Here is an 18,123-nt window from a genome sequence, read left to right on the forward strand (position 1 = left end):
AGGCGGCAAGGTTTAGTCGGCCGATCATTTCAATCGTGAATGTAATAGTACTTTCGTTGCGCTTTCGAAAAGTAACGATCGCGAGGGACTAATGACATCTTTATGGCGTTATTTGCTTCAGGTAAAATGCATCGTCTATTACGGTTTCGTACTACAGTCGGACCTCTTATTCTACGACCCTCTCATGCTACGAAACCTCTTATTCTACGACAAAAAATCCTCTCATGCTACGACCGCGAAAGGGGAATTATACCCCCACTCTCAAATTTTTGTCGTAGGATCAGAGGTTTAAGGGGAAGATTCCGGACCGAAAATGTCGTAGGATAAGAGGTCCGATTGTATTAGCTTCTTTTTCAGTTAACAGAGTTATGTCAGAGCTGTCGCGTGAGCAACACGTGAGCTCGAATTAATTGTAAAATCAATTCCACGCACGCTTTGTTTTGCATATACTGCGTAGAATCGATTTTTATTTCCAGAATTAATCAAGGACAACTATGAGACATTTTTCATATATGATCGTACGAAATATTTTTGTTGATTTTTTTGAGTATTTTTTTCATAAGCTAAATAGAAGTTTATGTGAAGCACCTTTAATATTGAATGTAAAATAATAAGTGAGGAGTAGATAAAATTATCGTTAGATAAAAATAAATTAACTGTATCACGATACGGTAATATTGCATAACTCGAAAAAAAAAAAAAAAAAAAAAACATAATGCACGAGATATAATGTGCTGGTAAAATGACGTCTCAGGTAGAAGCATAAAGAATAAAAAAAATGTAAATTAGTCAGTGAGAGGCTGTAAGAAACGTATTAATTTTAATGTCGGCTTATCTGAAAGACGTAAACACTTCTCATAAGAATTGCGAGAAAGAGTCAACCCATTAGAAAGAAATTTAAATATTATATTACTTGACGAATATATGCACGCAACACGTGATGCAAAGCACTTGATGTATTTTTCGATGAGGAAGGGAGCATTTTCTCGCAGTCGTATAAATACGCAGATACCATACAAGAATGCGTGAGTTGGATAGTTGATGTCGTATCGAGAACTTTTCAATATTACATAATTTTTGTGTTTTCGGAACATCACATTTTGTTATATCCTTCTTCAACTCGTAAGTGGTTGTTTTTTTTCCCGTATATTTGCGGCAAATTTAGCTTGTTGTTTTTTTACAAGCTTTTTAGTGTTTCTCTTCTGACAATCGTGAATCGTCGCTGAATATATTTATCACAACATTATAAGTTTAAACATTATATCGATATTATTTATTTTTCTAATGTATACGAAGATGTCGAATGGAAAAAGAATTCTTTCAATAAAACATTATTTCTCTTACATTTTTCTCATGTTTTACTTCGCTTAAAAGTAATTGATATAGTGAGTACTTCAACAGAGGAGCTTGATAAAGTTAACATATGTACGTATTGGATAAACTTCTTAATTAATATTTTCGGTTGTACCCTTGTTATGAAACTTATTGTCATGCGATCAGTATACGCGATTGCTCGCGACACACTCTACTTCGCATGATACGTCAATTAACAGATGTCCTATTCTGAATTACTAATGCGAGGAAGTAAACGTCCCTCGTGGAATTTGGCGGGCGAATCAATGCTATTCGCGATAATGCGACGCCGTCGACGATCGGATGCATATTACTTGCATGTACGATGTGTGTGTTTTATTTCAGACTACGAATGTCTTATGATTGAATACAAATATACGTTTCGCGATTCAAATCTTTGGAGAAATGATATCTAAGTAAATTTCTAAAATCTCATCTAAATAAATAATTAATATTCATCTAATTATTTTATATTTAAAGAGAGTATAATGTGTGTTTTAAATATTGTAATTTATATTTTTTTAAATTAAAGAAACTGTTATAATTTATATTTTTTAATAATTAATAAAAGTTAATAATTTATATTTTTTCAAATAATGAATTAGTATTTAATATCAAAAAAGAAAAATTAAGATTGATATATGTGCGAGTACAAAAAAGAATGTAATAATACTATTTACAAGAGCTATTATCTTCGCAGCTTTATATCATGAAAAAAATATTATAGAAAAAATTATAATTATATAATTTTTTTATAATTGTGGAAAACATACTAGCATATAAGAGAAATAATTACATTTCGATATTTTTATATGTTTTGAATAATATTATACGTATTATAATAATATACTATATATATATATATATATAGTATAATATAATATATACATATTATATTTTATAATGAATTATTGTAATTATTCAAATATTTTGATACATAGATGAATGCATAATAAATGCTAACGAAAGCTAACAAGGTATAAAACAAACAATAAAACAAAAACGTAATTTACAATTTTGATAGTAATAAATATCTTAATGTTTTCCTTGTTATATTTCAACTTTACTATAAATCTTGTAAAAGAGAATGTATTTTTCACGTAATTTGAACTGTAAAATTTTTACCATGCATAATATTTAGCATTTATGACACAAATATTTATGACGCAAATTTATACGTATATTGTTGTCACATTGCACGGAAATTACACGACTTGCAAGATGATTACAAGATTTGTCATGTTTTATATATTTTGATACATAGATATGCATAATAAATGCATAATAAATGCTAACAAACGCTAACAAGGTATAAAACAAACAATAAAACAAAAACGTAATTTACAGTTTTGATAATAATAAATATCTTAATGTTTTCCTCGTTATATTTCAACTTTATCATAAATATTGTAAAAGAGAATGTATATTTTACGTAATTTGAACTGTAAAATTTTTATCATGCATAATATTTAGCATTTATGACGCATATATTTATGACGCAAATTTATACGTATATTGTTGTCACATTGCACGGAAATTACACGACTTGCAAGATGATTGCAGGACTTGTCATGTTTTATATATAGCCACTACTCCTTTATTACTCCTACATATATACATATAAATTCTATTCTAGAAAATAATTGCATTGATTGATAGTCGATTGAGACTGAGGTAAAAAATTGTCAGTGTCATGTTGTTCTTTTTAACACATTTCTCTTAATAATAACAGTAAACGGCATAAACTGCAACAACAATTATAAAATTCTTCGCGCGTGTTGAAAGTGACAGATTAAAAGCAAGCAGGAAACATAAGAATTATACGTTGCAAAATTAAACAAACACTCTTACAAAATAATCGGTTTCCTTCTTATTTGCACTTTACTTTTAGCACATTCGATTTAAGTGACAAACAACGAAATTTTATTGCAACTTTTTTTATATCACCTCTAGAATTACGAAGATTCTTACGAAGAAGCAAATTGAATAATTAATATACCACTATTGTTAAGTAAAGAGAAGATTTGTCTCTCCTTTATTCTTTTATCGTACGTGTAATAGTTTGTTATTTGACATTTTATATTTTTTTCTCTTATATAACCAGTTGAATCGTACCCCAGGCGAAATGTGGACCTGCCTTGCTTTTTTAGCTGTCATCTACGTTATATACGTATTTAAGAATTACGTCAGGATCTTCAGGTTTATTTTCACCCTCGATGGACCGAAGACGGTGCCCATTCTTGGCAATGCAAATGCCATTCTCGAAGGAAATCGTGAGTGAATTAATGTTATTGATTGAAATCATTTATATTATTAATTACCTAATTATTAAAAACGATTCCATCGTATGTTATTTTAGTCAACTATGCAAACAGTTTTCACGCTGATTATGCTTGAGTAAAAACCTGACTAAACACTTTTATTTTAGCTTGTCAAACATTCATCGTAATTAAAAGATAAATATGTGTTGCATTAATATAAAAGAGTAAAAGAAAATCTGTGTAAAATTTTATAACAATGCGAATCGATCGTTCGAACGTTACGCTATCTTTCAAAAATTTGATTTTTTTTTTTTTTTAGTGATTCAGAGAATGACAAACGAGGCGACGAGTTACGGCCGCGTTTTTCGGATATGGCTAACGCTTGTGCCGTACGTCGTGCTCGTGGAACCAGAGGACATCCAAGTGGTGCTGAGCAGTATGAAACACACGCAAAAGATATTCTTTTACAAATTGCTCGATAATTTTCTGGGCAAGGGTCTGGTCACGCGAGAGGTAAACAAGTGGAAGATACACCGAAAAATCTTGCAGCCGGCCTTTCATCTTCACATTCTCGAGAGATTTGCCGGAACATTCGGCAAATGCGCCGATCATCTAGTCGATAAGCTACTAGAGAAAGACGGAAAGGAGGTGAACGTCACCGTGTTCGTCAACAATTCAGTCTACGATATATTGACCGGTATGTGTACATAGCAAATTGCTTGAGTAAAGATTGTAATAATAATGCATCGAAATATTTCATCAAAGTATTCTATTTTTCATAATAAATATCCTTGGTTGTTTATAATATTTAAAAAAAATAATTTTTCTTTTACAATTTAATTTTTACAAAATATCTTGCGCAAGATATCGGAGAGGGAATTGCTCGTTCTTTAAAATCGCAGTTTCCTCTTCGATTTATTTACAGAATGACAGAATGATATATGATAAACACAGAAATGCTAATTGACCTACTTAAGAGACATCTGAAAACATTAGAGTTTGTTTTTCATCTTCTTTATACATTTAAAAGGAGAAGGTGTATTTAACTTGCAAAACCGAATTAAAAGACCTTTGTCGATTCGCGAATAATTCGTCTTCTGTCGTTCGTAAAATGCGAACGTAGAATAAATTAAAAAAAAAGGTTAATAACATCTGCGCGAATGATGAATTGGCACGCGTGCTCGTGTCAGGTGTCAGATGCAATAACGCAACCGAGCGCATCGCGTAGGATGCACGATGATGATTCACGGTGATTGTGCTTGGTCGTAAAAATCGATACGAAATTGTGAATGGCCGGTAATGTTAAAACGTCTCGTCTTTTTATAAACGTGGCTCCCGTCACGTTGGAATAGCGAGTACGTGTTAATTAGTATGAAAATGAGATAAAGCTGGGACATATTGAAACAGTAGTGCATAACCATGTACAGAGACTTTGTTAATACTTTTATTAGTATTTGCCTGTCGTTAAAATAAATATCTTTAAAGTGATAATGCCTGCGCACTTAAAGTTTCCATTATCTACATTTTGTATAGTTAGTGGTATTTTTCCTAACGATAAATATTGACTTATCTGCATAATGATGATTTTCACAGAGACAATTTTGGGTACGAAAACGAGAGGTAGCAACGCCAAGGATGACACGCCATTCAGAAAGTAATTGTAGCAAACTACTTAATTAATAAATTTTGAAATTTAAAACAAGCTAGGTAGAGAATTTAAAAAAATTATACTTTGATATTTAAAAGAATATTTAGAAAAGTATTTAAAAATAGTATTTATGTTAATTAAAACTGAATTTTCGAAAACCTTTTAGAATGCTGTATCAATCATGAATTTCCATATACATGTTATGTAACTTTTTGTGCTAAATTTCTACCAAGGTCTCTGCTTTGAATCAATTTACACATTTTATATTTTGCGATGAAGAAATGATGATAATTATCAACATCGATATGTATTTACGAAATAGGGGTCAAGTTATGGTGCCGTACAGATTCGCGCGGCCGTGGCTGCTAATTGATTGGCTCTACCGATTGACAACAGCCGGAAAATCGGAGGAACAACAGCAGAAGGATCTGTTTGACTTCTGTTTCAAAAAGATGAAAGAGAAGCGCGAGCTTTTGAGACAGAACGGTTCGTTCGTCCTCGATGATGAAACTATGAGCCCGGAGGGCAGAAAGATATCCCTGCTCGAATACATGGTCGAGATCAACGAAAGGAATCCTTGTTTCACCGACCGGGACATCATCGAAGAATGTTGCACCTTTATGCTAGCTGGCCAGGATTCGGTCGGCACCGCCACCGCGATGACGCTTTTTCTCCTAGCGAATAATTCCATATGGCAGGAAAAATGTATCGCGGAGTTGGATGAGATCTTCGACGGGGACGAGAGATCGCCTACTATGCAGGATCTTAGGAAGATGAAATACTTGGATATGTGCATCAAGGAATCCTTGAGATTGTATCCTAGCGTACCGCTGTTTGCCAGGACACTTGGAGAAGATGTGAGAATAGGTAAAATATTTCAAGAGATTCTCTTCACTTATTATAATTCATTCAATGTATGCATCTCTCTCGTGGATGCTACACATGTATATTTAAACAGTGATAGATTTTCCAAGTTTAACTAATATATCGTATATGATTATTTGTCTCTTTTATTGAAAATATATATAATTATTTTAAGATGCAATTCTTATATACAATAAAAATAATAATTTTTAATATACAGTATTGTATTGTATATTAAAAATTTTGTCATATAGGTCATACAAAAATTTCAAAATTATTAAACAAATAATATATTCTTTCTTTCAACGCCATTTATGGATATTCAGCAAAATTCAAGGTTAATTAGATAATAAAAATTATGTAATCAGTGGCGTAGCCAGACTTAGGTTTTGGGGGGGCTAAAAATATTTCTATTGGCTGGAATTCATAGACCGATCTTACATTCAAGCTCTCAAGTAAGCTTTCACGATTTCTTTCAGCCATCTAATTGGCTGAACGGAGTGTCAAGACGACCTAAAAGTGGACTTGAGACAAGTTTGAATGTTAGCTCGATCTATGAAAATTCCGGCCTATATCTTTGAATAAAAACAAGACTATATATTTTTTATTGAAAATTATGAATCTCTTTAGGCAAAAAAATTATTACACGCAACTTTATTTCAGTTTAAATTTGACATAAACTAAGAAGTAAATAATAAAAATGAATATTTTAAAAATCAAAAACTTAACATAAATTAAATGATATATAAACTATTAAAAAACATGTAATAAACATTTCAAAGGAACTCTTAAAATTTTGAAATAATTATCAATCAAAAGCGTAATGTTTTTTTATTCGCATTATCTAGGAAAATATGTGATACCAGCCGGTTGCGGCGTATTTATAGCACCATACTGCACACACCGTTTGGAAAATCATTTTCCCAATCCTCACGAGTTTAAGCCGGAACGTTTTAGTCCCGAAAACTCTGAAGGAAGACATCCCTACGCCTACATACCCTTCAGCGCCGGTCCTCGTAATTGTATTGGTAAGAAGAATAATTTTAAATATATTATAGGCTAATATATGAAAAAAATAAAGATTTTTAAAATAGAGGTACATTTGCTAAAGAAAAATTGGTACCTCCAACATTTATATTATAAATTTATAAATTTTTTTTGGATAATTTTTTTTTTCAAGAAAAATATTACGCGTGTGAAATATATTACTCTTTTTTTACTTTATTTTTAGGATATAAATTCGCCACGCTCGAGATAAAATCGATAATCAGTGCAATTCTGAGGAAATGTCGATTAGAACCAATACTCGGCAAAGAAAAAGTGATAGCCAGATTTCGAATGACAATCAGAGCACATGGTGGACTTTGGGTTAAAGTGAGATCGCGGAAATTGATCGATCGTAACTATTGACACGCCATCGACCTTGCAACTTAGAAATAGCAATTTCAATAATATGTTGATAATTGAAAGAAAAACAGAAAAATGTAAAATTTGATCCGAGATATTAAATGAAAATAACAATCGATGATTTATATATATATACATATCATTTATTAAAAATACTTCAATAATGCAATTTAAATCATGTTTAAGAAATCATGATATTTTTCACGTATTAGTTGAACAAAATATGTAACAACTATAGTAACAAAATTAAAGAAACTGCATAAGACTTTTCGGAAAATTATAAAAACATATATTACATTATTATTGTCATTTTTATGTAGGAGGCTTGTAAATTCTATTAGTATATCAATAATTTTTTCAAGAAAAAAACAGACTCTACAAATACCATAAACGCTTTGTATCATAAATTAGCAGAATCATCGATTTCTTAATTTTGACATTTTTGTTGTAAATATATATTAATAAAACGCTTTAAGTTTAAAGACGATTGAAACTGATTGTGTGTATGTGTGTGAGTATGAGTCCATTAAATAATAAATTAAAATAATTTTTGCTTTTAAAAGCAATTGTTAGTTTTTTAAATAATTATAGACAAAAAGTATAAATGTGTGGAATGCGTGAATGTAACATTTAATATAACTAGTGCTGTTTATGAAACTATCTTTATTTAATAAATATCATTTTGCCAAACCTCTTCCCTTATATTTTCTTATATTCATAGTGATGGATGAAATATAAAGTCCTAAGTCTTAGGCAAAGAATTCTTAAACCTTGTATATCAAATTACTTGGTAAGATTGACATTACATATTAAAGATTTAATGGGATTTGAACAATTCTTCCAAACTTATAATTACAAACTCCAATTTTATTTATTATTTTCTTTTTTCTATCTGTATTATGAATACTCGCAATCTTTGGGATTACATGTATAATGGTATATAAATTTTTTTTGTAAAAAAGTTCTTATACATAAAAATTGTGAATATACAAAACATATTTATACACAAATAAGATGGAATTATTTTTATTATAAAATCCACTATAAAAAACAAATAATAATATATTATACATATTTGCATTGATATAGATCAATTACTTAAAATAAAGATTATTGTACATCATGTTGCACATTATACTTTAGCTTCTGTCAATTTAATAAGAAGTTTATCTTTGGCAACATTATCACCAATAGAGCATAGTACATCTTCAACAATTCCATTTGTAGATGCTTTAATAATATACTATAACAAAAAATGTTAAATATATAAATATATCCTTACTTGTTACTATTAGTAAAATAAGTTAACAACTCACCTCCATTTTCATAGCAACAATAACAACCAACGAATCGCCCTTCTTTACTGTATCTCCCTTATTAACAAAGATTTTATCAACTAATCCAGGCATTGGACTTAATGCTGTATGCGGATTTTGCTCTGCACGACTCGTAAATGTAGTCACGAATTTGGGAGTAGGAATAGTCAATTGCCATTCATGATCCTACAATATATAAATTTTATAAAATTTTTTTATACATGTAAGTTTTTAACTTCATTAAATGCTAAATTATATTAATTACTTTGGCGAATATGTATATTTTATTATTAAGTTTCACTGTCCGTGCTTTACTGATAATCCCATCGATTTCCGTAAACAATTCTAAAACATCATCTACTTTCTTCAAAGTTCCAGTCACTTTTCTCCATGGTCCCAATCTATTAACTCTCATTAGGTACATATCTGGTTCAGAATATTTCACTTCTACTATATTATTTTCATTTCCATCATTGAAATGAAATGTATGATTCAATACATGATTTAATCTGAGTCCAGTTTCCATGGCAAATGGACTGAAGGGATCTTTTGTTTCTAATGATGCTCTTAATGAATCTACGTCTTCATATAGTATCGAAGCAAGAGTACCCTGAATCAGTACTGAATTAGGTATGTGTAATTTAGGAAATAGCTGCTCAAAGTTTTCCTCAATGAATCCCGTATGTACTTGGCCATTTTGAAATTTAGGATGAACACAAAGATCTTTGATAAATTCTATATTTGTATCCAGACCAGCAATCTATAAGAATAGAATTATTTGGCTGTGTGATTTAATTCAATATATATAATTCTTTTTTTTATTTTATATATTTTTTTGAATTTACAGTTTGCGTAATCATGTCACTTACATTATATTCGTTGAGCTTTGATCTAAGTACATTGAGAGCTTCGTTCCTATCTTTTCCCCAAACTACTAATTTCGCTATCATTGGATCATAATGCACAGACACTTCGTCATTTTGTCGGACTCCGGTTTCAACTCTAACATTGTCCGTTGTTTGAGGAGGCTTCAAGTATAAAAGACGACCAGCTCCTGGTAAGAAACCATTCCTTGGATTCTGTGATATTATGGCAACGACATCCATTCAATCGCAAATAAAATTGTATTCATACATTCATTTTAATATAAAACGCTCGAAATTAAATATAAATCTTACCTCAGCATAAATTCTAGCTTCAAATGCATGACCATTGAGAGTGATCTGTTCTTGTTTGAGCGGAAGTTCTTCGCCACTCGCTACTCTCACTTGCCATTCGACCAAATCCAATCCGGTGATTGCCTCGGTAACAGGATGCTCCACTTGGAGACGCGTATTCATCTCCATAAAGTGAAAACTATGACTGTTTCGATCCATTATAAACTCCACTGTACCTGCACCCACATAGCCCACAGCTTTAGCAGCACGCACAGCTGCTTCTCCTAACTCCTGCCTGAGCTTCTGGGAAATACCAGGCTGTAATATAAATTGAACAACAATAGTTCTAGAGTTCCCTTTTTCTATACATCTTTGCAAAGATAATTAATAAACCTACGGCAGGCGCCTCCTCAATCACTTTCTGATGTCTCCTTTGTACAGAACAATCTCTTTCAAACAAGTAAACAGCATTTCCATGTTTATCAGCAAAAACCTGCACTTCCACATGCCTAGGTTCAGCAACATATTTTTCTAAGAGCACTGCCGAATCCCCGAATGCTTTTTCAGATTCGGTTCTTGCAGATTCCAACGCTTCGATAAAATCAGATTCTTTCAGAGCAATTCTCATACCTTTCCCACCACCACCGCGTACAGCTTTGATCATCAACGGAAATCCAATCTTTCTGGCTTCTATTAATAGTGTTTCATTTGTCTGATCCTTTCCATGGTATCCTACAAAATGTCCAAGATGTTAGAAATATAACTTTTCTTTTTCTTATATTTTTTGTATACTTTAAATAGAAAAGATTGTCTTACCTTCAATGATAGGAACTCCAGCTTTCATCATAATAGTTTTTGAAGTATTCTTTATACCCATATCTCTGATAGCACTAGCTGGTGGACCGATAAATATGATATTTTCCCGCTGACATAATTCTGCAAATTCTGTATTCTCCGAAAGAAATCCATATCCTGGATGTATAGCTTGACACTTGGCTCGTTTGGCAACTGATATAATCTTGTCTTGCCGTAAATAACTCTGACTAGATTGAGAAGGCCCAATGCAGTAAGCTTCATCAGCTTGTTCCACATGCATAGAGTTCCTATCCGCTTCGCTATATACAGCCACAGTCTTTACACCAAGTTTCCTGGCAGTTTTTGTTATACGACATGCTATTTCTCCTCTGTTTGCTATTAGAATCTGTAAAATAAACTTATTATTTTCAGTTATACATCTCTTGAGTGAAAGTTGTATAAGTTTTGAAAACTGACTTTATTGATCCTGTTGAACTGCGAAGCTGACTGATGAGAATCTCGGGCACATAAAGGTAATTGACGCCTATTTGTAAAAACTTAATTATTATTAAAATTAATATGCATATAACAGAATGATTAAGAATCTGTTGTATATAATTTACTTGCCTGTAAAGTATCGAGTTTAATTTTCCAAACTGATACATGACGAATATGTTGTTACAATCCGATGAGCATATCGTAATTTAATGAATATGTTTATCCAAACTGACTTGTATTTCTTCTATCATTTATTTCAACTCCCACTTGTCAATCACACATAGTTACACAAGTCATGTTTTTTTTCCGATAACGCACATAATCGTTATCAGTCACCCATAACCTGAAATCATAATTTATGACTCGATGATTATTAATTCTTTTGAAAATAAATATATTTGAAAAGAAATCACAAACAACTTACAATATTAAAACTCAAAAAGTCGTGTACATAAATTCTTAAAAGTTTAACATTAAACTTTTATTGCTTTTTGAAGAAAAGTAACATTTTTTAAATCTCTCATTTTTCGAGCGTTTTTACATTTATTCTAAATTTCGACGTTAATGATAATATTATAAATTACATGCGTTATTTTTTAAAGAATTGAAAAAAATTCTTTGATGCCTCTCATTTTTTGAATGTTTCGCAAAATTATCAATTATTATTCTATCTATTTTTGTACAAGACATGATAAAACAGGATGATGCGACTTATCGAATGAATAAATATTCGCTAAGAAATTCGAGGAAATTCTCACTAGAGGGAAGCACCTCTGTCTTTTAACCGCCAGCCGCTGGATATCCTTTTACGATTTCCATACTGATTCTTGAGAATCAGGGAGAGGTTCGGCCATATTTTCGGAATCGCTCCGTTCATTAATATAATAAAGTAAGAATAATGTAATATTAATTAATTAATATTAATGTAATAATAATGTAATGTAATAATTCATTAATATTATTACTAACACTAAGAATTCTTAGATCATTTTATTAACTGCAAAAATCACAAACGTAGAACATTAAATTCATATGCGATAAAGATAATCGTTTTATTTCGTCACATTACACAAATATATGAGAAATATTTGAAAAGTATTCATAGAAATTCATAGAATTTCGTGATCGATTAATAACTATTATACAAAGTATACAACGATTGAAATATCGAAGTGACCGAAATAGTTTGTCTCGACAGGACGTTCAAGTTTACTCGATCGCCATTTAACGTCAATTTGGATGTCCTTTGATCGGCGACCGTTCTAGATATCTTGTCGTGCAAACGCCACGAGTAATCTCCCTCGAACTCGTCTCCCATTAATTCGGAGAGAACACCGGAATTACTGATTCTGCTGTTCCCACGCAAACCAGAGAGGAGATCTCGCTCTTATAATTAAATCAAGGGCTCTTCGGTTCGAATGATCTTGGAATCCCGAATGTCTGAGCACGTCTCAGGACGTATATTCTGGATTTTCAACTTTGGAAATCTTGGTAAAATTATAATAAAAATATTTACTTACATTCTATTATCTCTTTCTATTTTTGATAAATGTTTTGTTATAAATATATATATATATATATATATATATATATATATATATATATATTTATAACAAAACATTTGTCAAACAGTTATATATGTATATATATATATATATATATATATATATATATATATATATATTTTGTTTTAAATAAATAAATAAGTTATATATATATTAATGTTTAGAAATTAGAATTAATTATACATCTATTTTAAATGTAAAAAAAAAACATTTATTACATATTTATTATCAAATAAATTTTTCTTCATCAAAAGTTTATCTTAAGTATAAGAGAGTTGAAAAAAAATGTTTTTTAATAACAAAATTAGACGAATTAAGGTTTATTGTTTCCATGCTCTCATGGAGATCACTTTTTTAGTTTACAGCATCTTTTATGAAAAAGATTAATTTATTAATAATATTTAATAAATCTTTTTTGTTTAATATTTGAAATAGATGCAGTTATTTTCGACATTCTGTATAAATATTACAATATATATGCGAAGTGTAAAAATATTGTATCTCGCATATATACATATATATGCAATGTGTAAAAATATTGTAATACTTATATAGGACATCGGAAATAACTCTCCTATACTTATGATAAACTTTTGATGAGGAAAAATTTATTTAATAATAATATTTAATAAATGTCCTTTTTTAAACATTTAAAATAGATGTATAAATAATTCTAATTTCTGAACACCTTGTATAACAAAAACTATCAATATCTTCAGACTATTTGCACATAAAAAAAATCAATTCTTAATTAAAATGCATATTTTCAAAGATATTCTTATGCGTACATGAAAGAATTAACGCTATTCATATAATCACATGGACGTTTACACTTCCAGATGCATGTTTACATGACGCTTTTGCGCGCGCGCGCATAAAGAACCACTGATACACGCGGAAACATGAATTTGCGTGCACACATGCGCCAAGGTTGCATCGGGGGAGATTTCGTACAGCCGGTGCCAGATTGATTCGGTTCACCTAAACCGCTATCCCATCCTCCTTCTCTGGAGAAGAGACAGAGAGACAGAGAAAGAGAGAAAAGAGAGACAGAGACAGAGAGAGAGAGAGAGAGAGGGGGGGAGAAGGGAGAGAGAGAGAGAGAGAGGGAAGGGTGCTGGTGGATACCACCCTGGATTTTCCGCCGTCAAGTCGTGGCGAGGAAGGGTGTTTACTCAAGACACGACAATTCATTACGTAATTGAATTGAATGAGCCCTCTCCTTCGCTCCGCTTCATCCCCCTACTGGGACGTTCAGTTCGAACGTGTACGCGTGCGAATGCTCAGGCACGCGTGTGCGTGGTTCTAGAGGTATATACACCAGCGAGGGGTGGCTCAGGATTCAGAGGTGGATTAAGGATCGCGAAGGGCCCGCGAAGCCGGTGAGAATCGGTTGATCTGAATTGTCTCTTAAAAAGATGATTGAGAAGAATATTTTTGAATTAATATAATTATCCAGTCAATAGAAATATTCTTTTAATTTGTGTCATAAATATAGTAATGATTAAAAAAATCTGAGAAATAGAAAAACAACAACTACACGCGTAAAATTGATTTTTTATTAATTATCTAACAATAAAAAATAAATAACATCATGAAAGGAAATGTTAGTGTTTAAATTATTTTTATATATTATATTATGTATTTTACATATTTATATATATTTATAGAAATATAATGTAATATAATTTTCACATATTTATTAGAGTAGAGATTTCCTTATTTCAAGCTTTCTTATCATTATTATTCTTGATCGTGAATAATGATTGAATAAAAGATGCTATAATATTGCATAAGAATATTTTTGGAATTTTCAGATTTATTACACTTTAAAATGTGATCATTTCAGATCCTGGTGCGAGAATTCATGCGTTCGGGATTTCGCTACGTTCCTGAAAAGATACCATAATCCCGCACCCCGTTTGCCGCCAACATAGCGCGTCGTCTACACTCCTCTTCTCTCAGGCCGGAGAGATCCGAAGGCTGGAACCAACCGGAGGGGCCGGTAGCGAGCGACCGAATTAAACGATTAGTTAAACTGATTTCGAGTTAGGCGAATGAATAAGTAATCGGATTTCTCGTTAAGGTAATCGCATTGCGCCCTGATTGGCTCCGTCTGCCTGCGTTATAGGCCGCACTCCCGGCATTTTACCCCCCTTCGTTCCATCCACCCTCATCCTCATCGATGCTCCCTTTCTCTCTCTCTCTCTCTCTCTCTCTTTCTCTTTCTCACTCTTCCTCTCTCTACCGTAGCGAGGAGAGAGTACCCCCTCATCTCGTTCGCACGGTGTCCTCGCTCCCATTGTCGTTGTCTCATCTCCCAGAAATTGAGAAGTGCGAATATTTCGAGTAATGTGTGCGCGCGTCGACTTTTCCGTTTATATTCCTCGTTATCTAGCTGTTTGATCCTGATGTCAATTTCTGTTATTTAATTAGTGAGCCTAGAGTTTAGTTTATAATTTAATAACGCGCATTTAATATCCATTTTTGCTGGAAATCGAAAGAAAATCCTTAAGTCTCTTGTTGAATTTACATTTTATTTATTTTTTATAACTCGTCTCTATATTACTTCATATTATTAGATTAATAAAATTTGAATACATTCTGAGATACACTCTTGTCGCGCGTACAGAATTAAGGTCTTAATTTCTTTATAAAGAAAATCCAAAGTTTCAAAAAAATCCAAATGAACTGTGACGTAATGTTTTTAAGTTTTAAATTTTCATTCAAACGCATTCGCGCATTTATTTACACTTCTCGAGTGGACTATATCCTTCTCCCTGCCTATCTGTCCGTATCCCCGTAAAATGGTCCGACAACGCGGAGTCCGCTAGCAACCCGAGCAATTACATTCCCCGAATGCAATCCCATTTAAATATTGCCGAGTTTGGCGGCGACAAACACGGGGCGCACGTCCCAGGGTCGCATTCACCTGGCGCAAAGAGAGATTTGCGGGACAACGACGTTGCGCGACAGAGGATAACTTTTGTAAATTTGATAAGCGCGAAGTGATGCAGATTTAGTGATACCGTGTCACAAGAACGAGACCCGACGTTTCCCCTCGACGTGCAACAAATACAAAACATATACTTTATCGAGAGCGATAAATCGCACCCGAGAAATCGAGATCGGCAAGAATGAAATCGAGTTTACGAAATCGAGCCGATATACATCATTTTGAGAGTTCACGAGAGTTCTGAGAATTATGCACCATCGAAAAGGAAAGGAAAGAGAAGATAAAAGAAGGAGAAAGAGAGAAAGGGTGATGTGATACTGATAAAAAGAGAAGTGGATATTGGAACGAAAAATATATGGAAACTGAAAGAGTGAGATGACATATCAGATAAAAGAAATGTATTTGTCGCGAGTAACATGTAAGATCGTTTATCTGTGTATCGATAACTCTGCACGTGCATCGTGATATTTTCCAAATTTAAGTATTTCTATTTGAAAATTTTTATATTTTTATACATATCAGTAAAAATGAAAAACTAGCGTTTTTATGGAATTATTGTCTTTTGTGTAAAATATTATACATATACAGGATGTGTTATATATATATATATATATATATATATATATAAAACACATCCTATATACAGGGTGTCCTGTAATTGGTAAAAAAACCTGTTAATGGCAAATTCTTGAGATCATTTGGAGACGATTTTTTCTCAGCGAAAATGTCAAGCATCAATAATTTCCGAGTTATATAAGTGATTGGAAAAAGACATTTTTCTCAAACTAAACTTTTTAAAGTAAAAAAATTACCAAAACTACATTCTTCAGTTAATTTCAGATAGAGTTTACTGTAATTTTAATTCACGGCTTAATTACAAAAATATATAATGATAAAAATTGCACAGAAAAAAAGTAAGTCAAATCAAAACTTATATACGCGTTTCATATATACGCAACAATTTATAATCTTCTTTAAAAGAATTTAAAAATTTTAAATTTCAACAATATTATAATCTTATTTCAATACTATAATTCATTTCAAGTATAAAGTAATTATTTTGATTCTGAAGAAAATTATAATCTTTGATTTGAACATGTATTTCCTATCCAACATTTTTTTCCTCTCCATTCAAGAAAATTATTCTTAAATAACAAAAGTATACTTTTCTTGGTTGAACTATATAACATATCTTATTTAAGGGAATTTTCTTTGTTTAACGCAATATCATTTTATTTCAAGATTTACATTTTGAAATTAAAGATATTATCTAGATAAGAATATTCTTTTTTTCTGTACGGAAACTTGCAAAAAATTGTGACGTCTCTCGATATTTTGGCTGAGAAAAGTTCGACTCCAAATGATCTCAAGAATCTCGCATTAACAGGTTTTTCACCAAATACCGGACACTCTGTATATATATATATATATAAAATATTTATTCATATAGTTTTATATGTAACATATATATATATATATAGTTTTATATGTAACATATATATATATATAATGTTAAGAAGTCAGAATTAAAAGAACATTTATCATATAATATTACACATAAAAATTGTCTAATTAATCTTGTCAAAGATTGACGCAAGTTTTGGTTTTGATAAATGACTTACTTACATTTATATATATATATATATATATATAAATGTAAGTAAGTCATTTATCAAAACCAAAACTTGCGTCAATCTTTGACAAGATTAATTAGACAATTTTTATGTGTAATATTATATGATAAATGTTCTTTTAATTCTGACTTTTTAACATTTTGTATAAAATATCTACTGTTATAACTTTATAAAGGCGTAAAAAGTCACTAATTTTTTAAAAATTTAATTTAATTTGAAAGTGTTGAATTTAAATTATGAATTAAATTTATTTATTACATACATACACACATATATATATATATATATATATATTTGCCATTTTGTAAATTTTATACACATTCAACATAAATAGTTAAAAATGAAAAGATATTATCTAACAGTATAAAATAAACAGAAAAAAATAGTTTACAATCTATAAAGTTTTAAGTAAATTACAGTTTATAAATTATAATTTATCATTTATAATTTATTATAAATTTATAATATTATTTATAATTTATAAATATATACAATTATTCATTATCATGATATTCACGCCAGGATAAAAATAATATGTGTCATTAAAGTTTCCGATCCCGTTTATAAAATCTATCTCTTTCTAGATCTCACGTAGAAAGTCGCCGACTCGATGACCGATAACAAGGCCGGACAAAAAGGAAAAGCTTCGACCGCGGAAAGCATCGGATT

General features: G+C 31.1%; 2 protein-coding genes and 1 long non-coding RNA gene across 7 annotated transcripts; 2 read left to right on the plus strand and 1 right to left on the minus strand.

The window, feature by feature from the left end:
• The first annotated feature begins 8 nt into the window (after positions 1-8).
• On the plus strand, positions 9-7,720 carry Cyp4aa1 (Probable cytochrome P450 4aa1). Of its 5 annotated transcripts, none has more exons than XM_072911591.1 (7): positions 9-121; positions 3,458-3,626; positions 3,934-4,311; positions 5,208-5,268; positions 5,585-6,129; positions 6,975-7,154; positions 7,358-7,720. In XM_072911591.1, the coding sequence occupies exons 1-7, from the start codon at positions 92-94 to the stop codon at positions 7,534-7,536; spliced, it is 1,542 nt and encodes a 513-aa protein (XP_072767692.1). In that variant the 5' UTR covers positions 9-91; the 3' UTR covers positions 7,537-7,720. The 5 variants fall into 5 exon arrangements, with proteins under 5 accessions (XP_072767692.1, XP_072767693.1, XP_072767694.1 ...); XM_072911592.1 differs by lacking the exon at positions 9-121 and adding an exon at positions 974-1,122 and having other exon boundaries at positions 7,358-7,710; XM_072911593.1 differs by lacking the exon at positions 9-121 and adding an exon at positions 3,105-3,364 and having other exon boundaries at positions 7,358-7,714.
• An 811-nt stretch (positions 7,721-8,531) lies between these two features.
• On the minus strand, positions 8,532-11,875 carry Mccc1 (Methylcrotonoyl-CoA carboxylase 1). Its single transcript, XM_072911587.1, has 10 exons — positions 11,724-11,875; positions 11,429-11,642; positions 11,279-11,345; positions 10,823-11,207; positions 10,404-10,738; positions 10,028-10,324; positions 9,719-9,928; positions 9,115-9,609; positions 8,850-9,035; positions 8,532-8,776 (listed from the first exon to the last, which is right to left on the minus strand). The coding sequence occupies exons 2-10, from the start codon at positions 11,464-11,466 to the stop codon at positions 8,666-8,668; spliced, it is 2,124 nt and encodes a 707-aa protein (XP_072767688.1). The 5' UTR covers positions 11,467-11,642; positions 11,724-11,875; the 3' UTR covers positions 8,532-8,665.
• Positions 11,876-11,990: 115 nt separating this feature from the next.
• Positions 11,991-13,912, plus strand: LOC140676494 (uncharacterized). The gene is made up of 3 exons (XR_012048566.1): positions 11,991-12,188; positions 12,498-12,790; positions 13,704-13,912. It is a non-coding gene; the product is annotated as an uncharacterized lncRNA (long non-coding RNA).
• Positions 13,913-18,123: the final 4,211 nt, after the last annotated feature.

The sequence above is a fragment of the Anoplolepis gracilipes genome, chromosome 2 (assembly GCF_047496725.1).
Source record: "Anoplolepis gracilipes chromosome 2, ASM4749672v1, whole genome shotgun sequence".
In the NCBI taxonomy this organism is placed as follows: Eukaryota; Metazoa; Arthropoda; class Insecta; order Hymenoptera; family Formicidae; genus Anoplolepis; species Anoplolepis gracilipes.

Coding starts and splice junctions, on each gene's coding strand:
- Cyp4aa1 (XM_072911591.1), top strand. CDS start 92: ATGACATCTTTATGGCGTTATTTGCTTCAG. Junction 3,627..3,933: donor TGCCATTCTCGAAGGAAATC/GTGAGTGAATTA, acceptor TTTTTTTTTTAG/TGATTCAGAGAATGACAAAC. Junction 4,312..5,207: donor AGTCTACGATATATTGACCG/GTATGTGTACAT, acceptor TGATTTTCACAG/AGACAATTTTGGGTACGAAA.
- Mccc1 (XM_072911587.1), bottom strand. CDS start 11,466: ATGTATCAGTTTGGAAAATTAAACTCGATACTTTACAG. Junction 10,325..10,403: donor TGATTGAGGAGGCGCCTGCC/GTAGGTTTATTA, acceptor TTTATATTACAG/CCTGGTATTTCCCAGAAGCT. Junction 8,777..8,849: donor TTGTTGCTATGAAAATGGAG/GTGAGTTGTTAA, acceptor TTTTTGTTATAG/TATATTATTAAAGCATCTAC.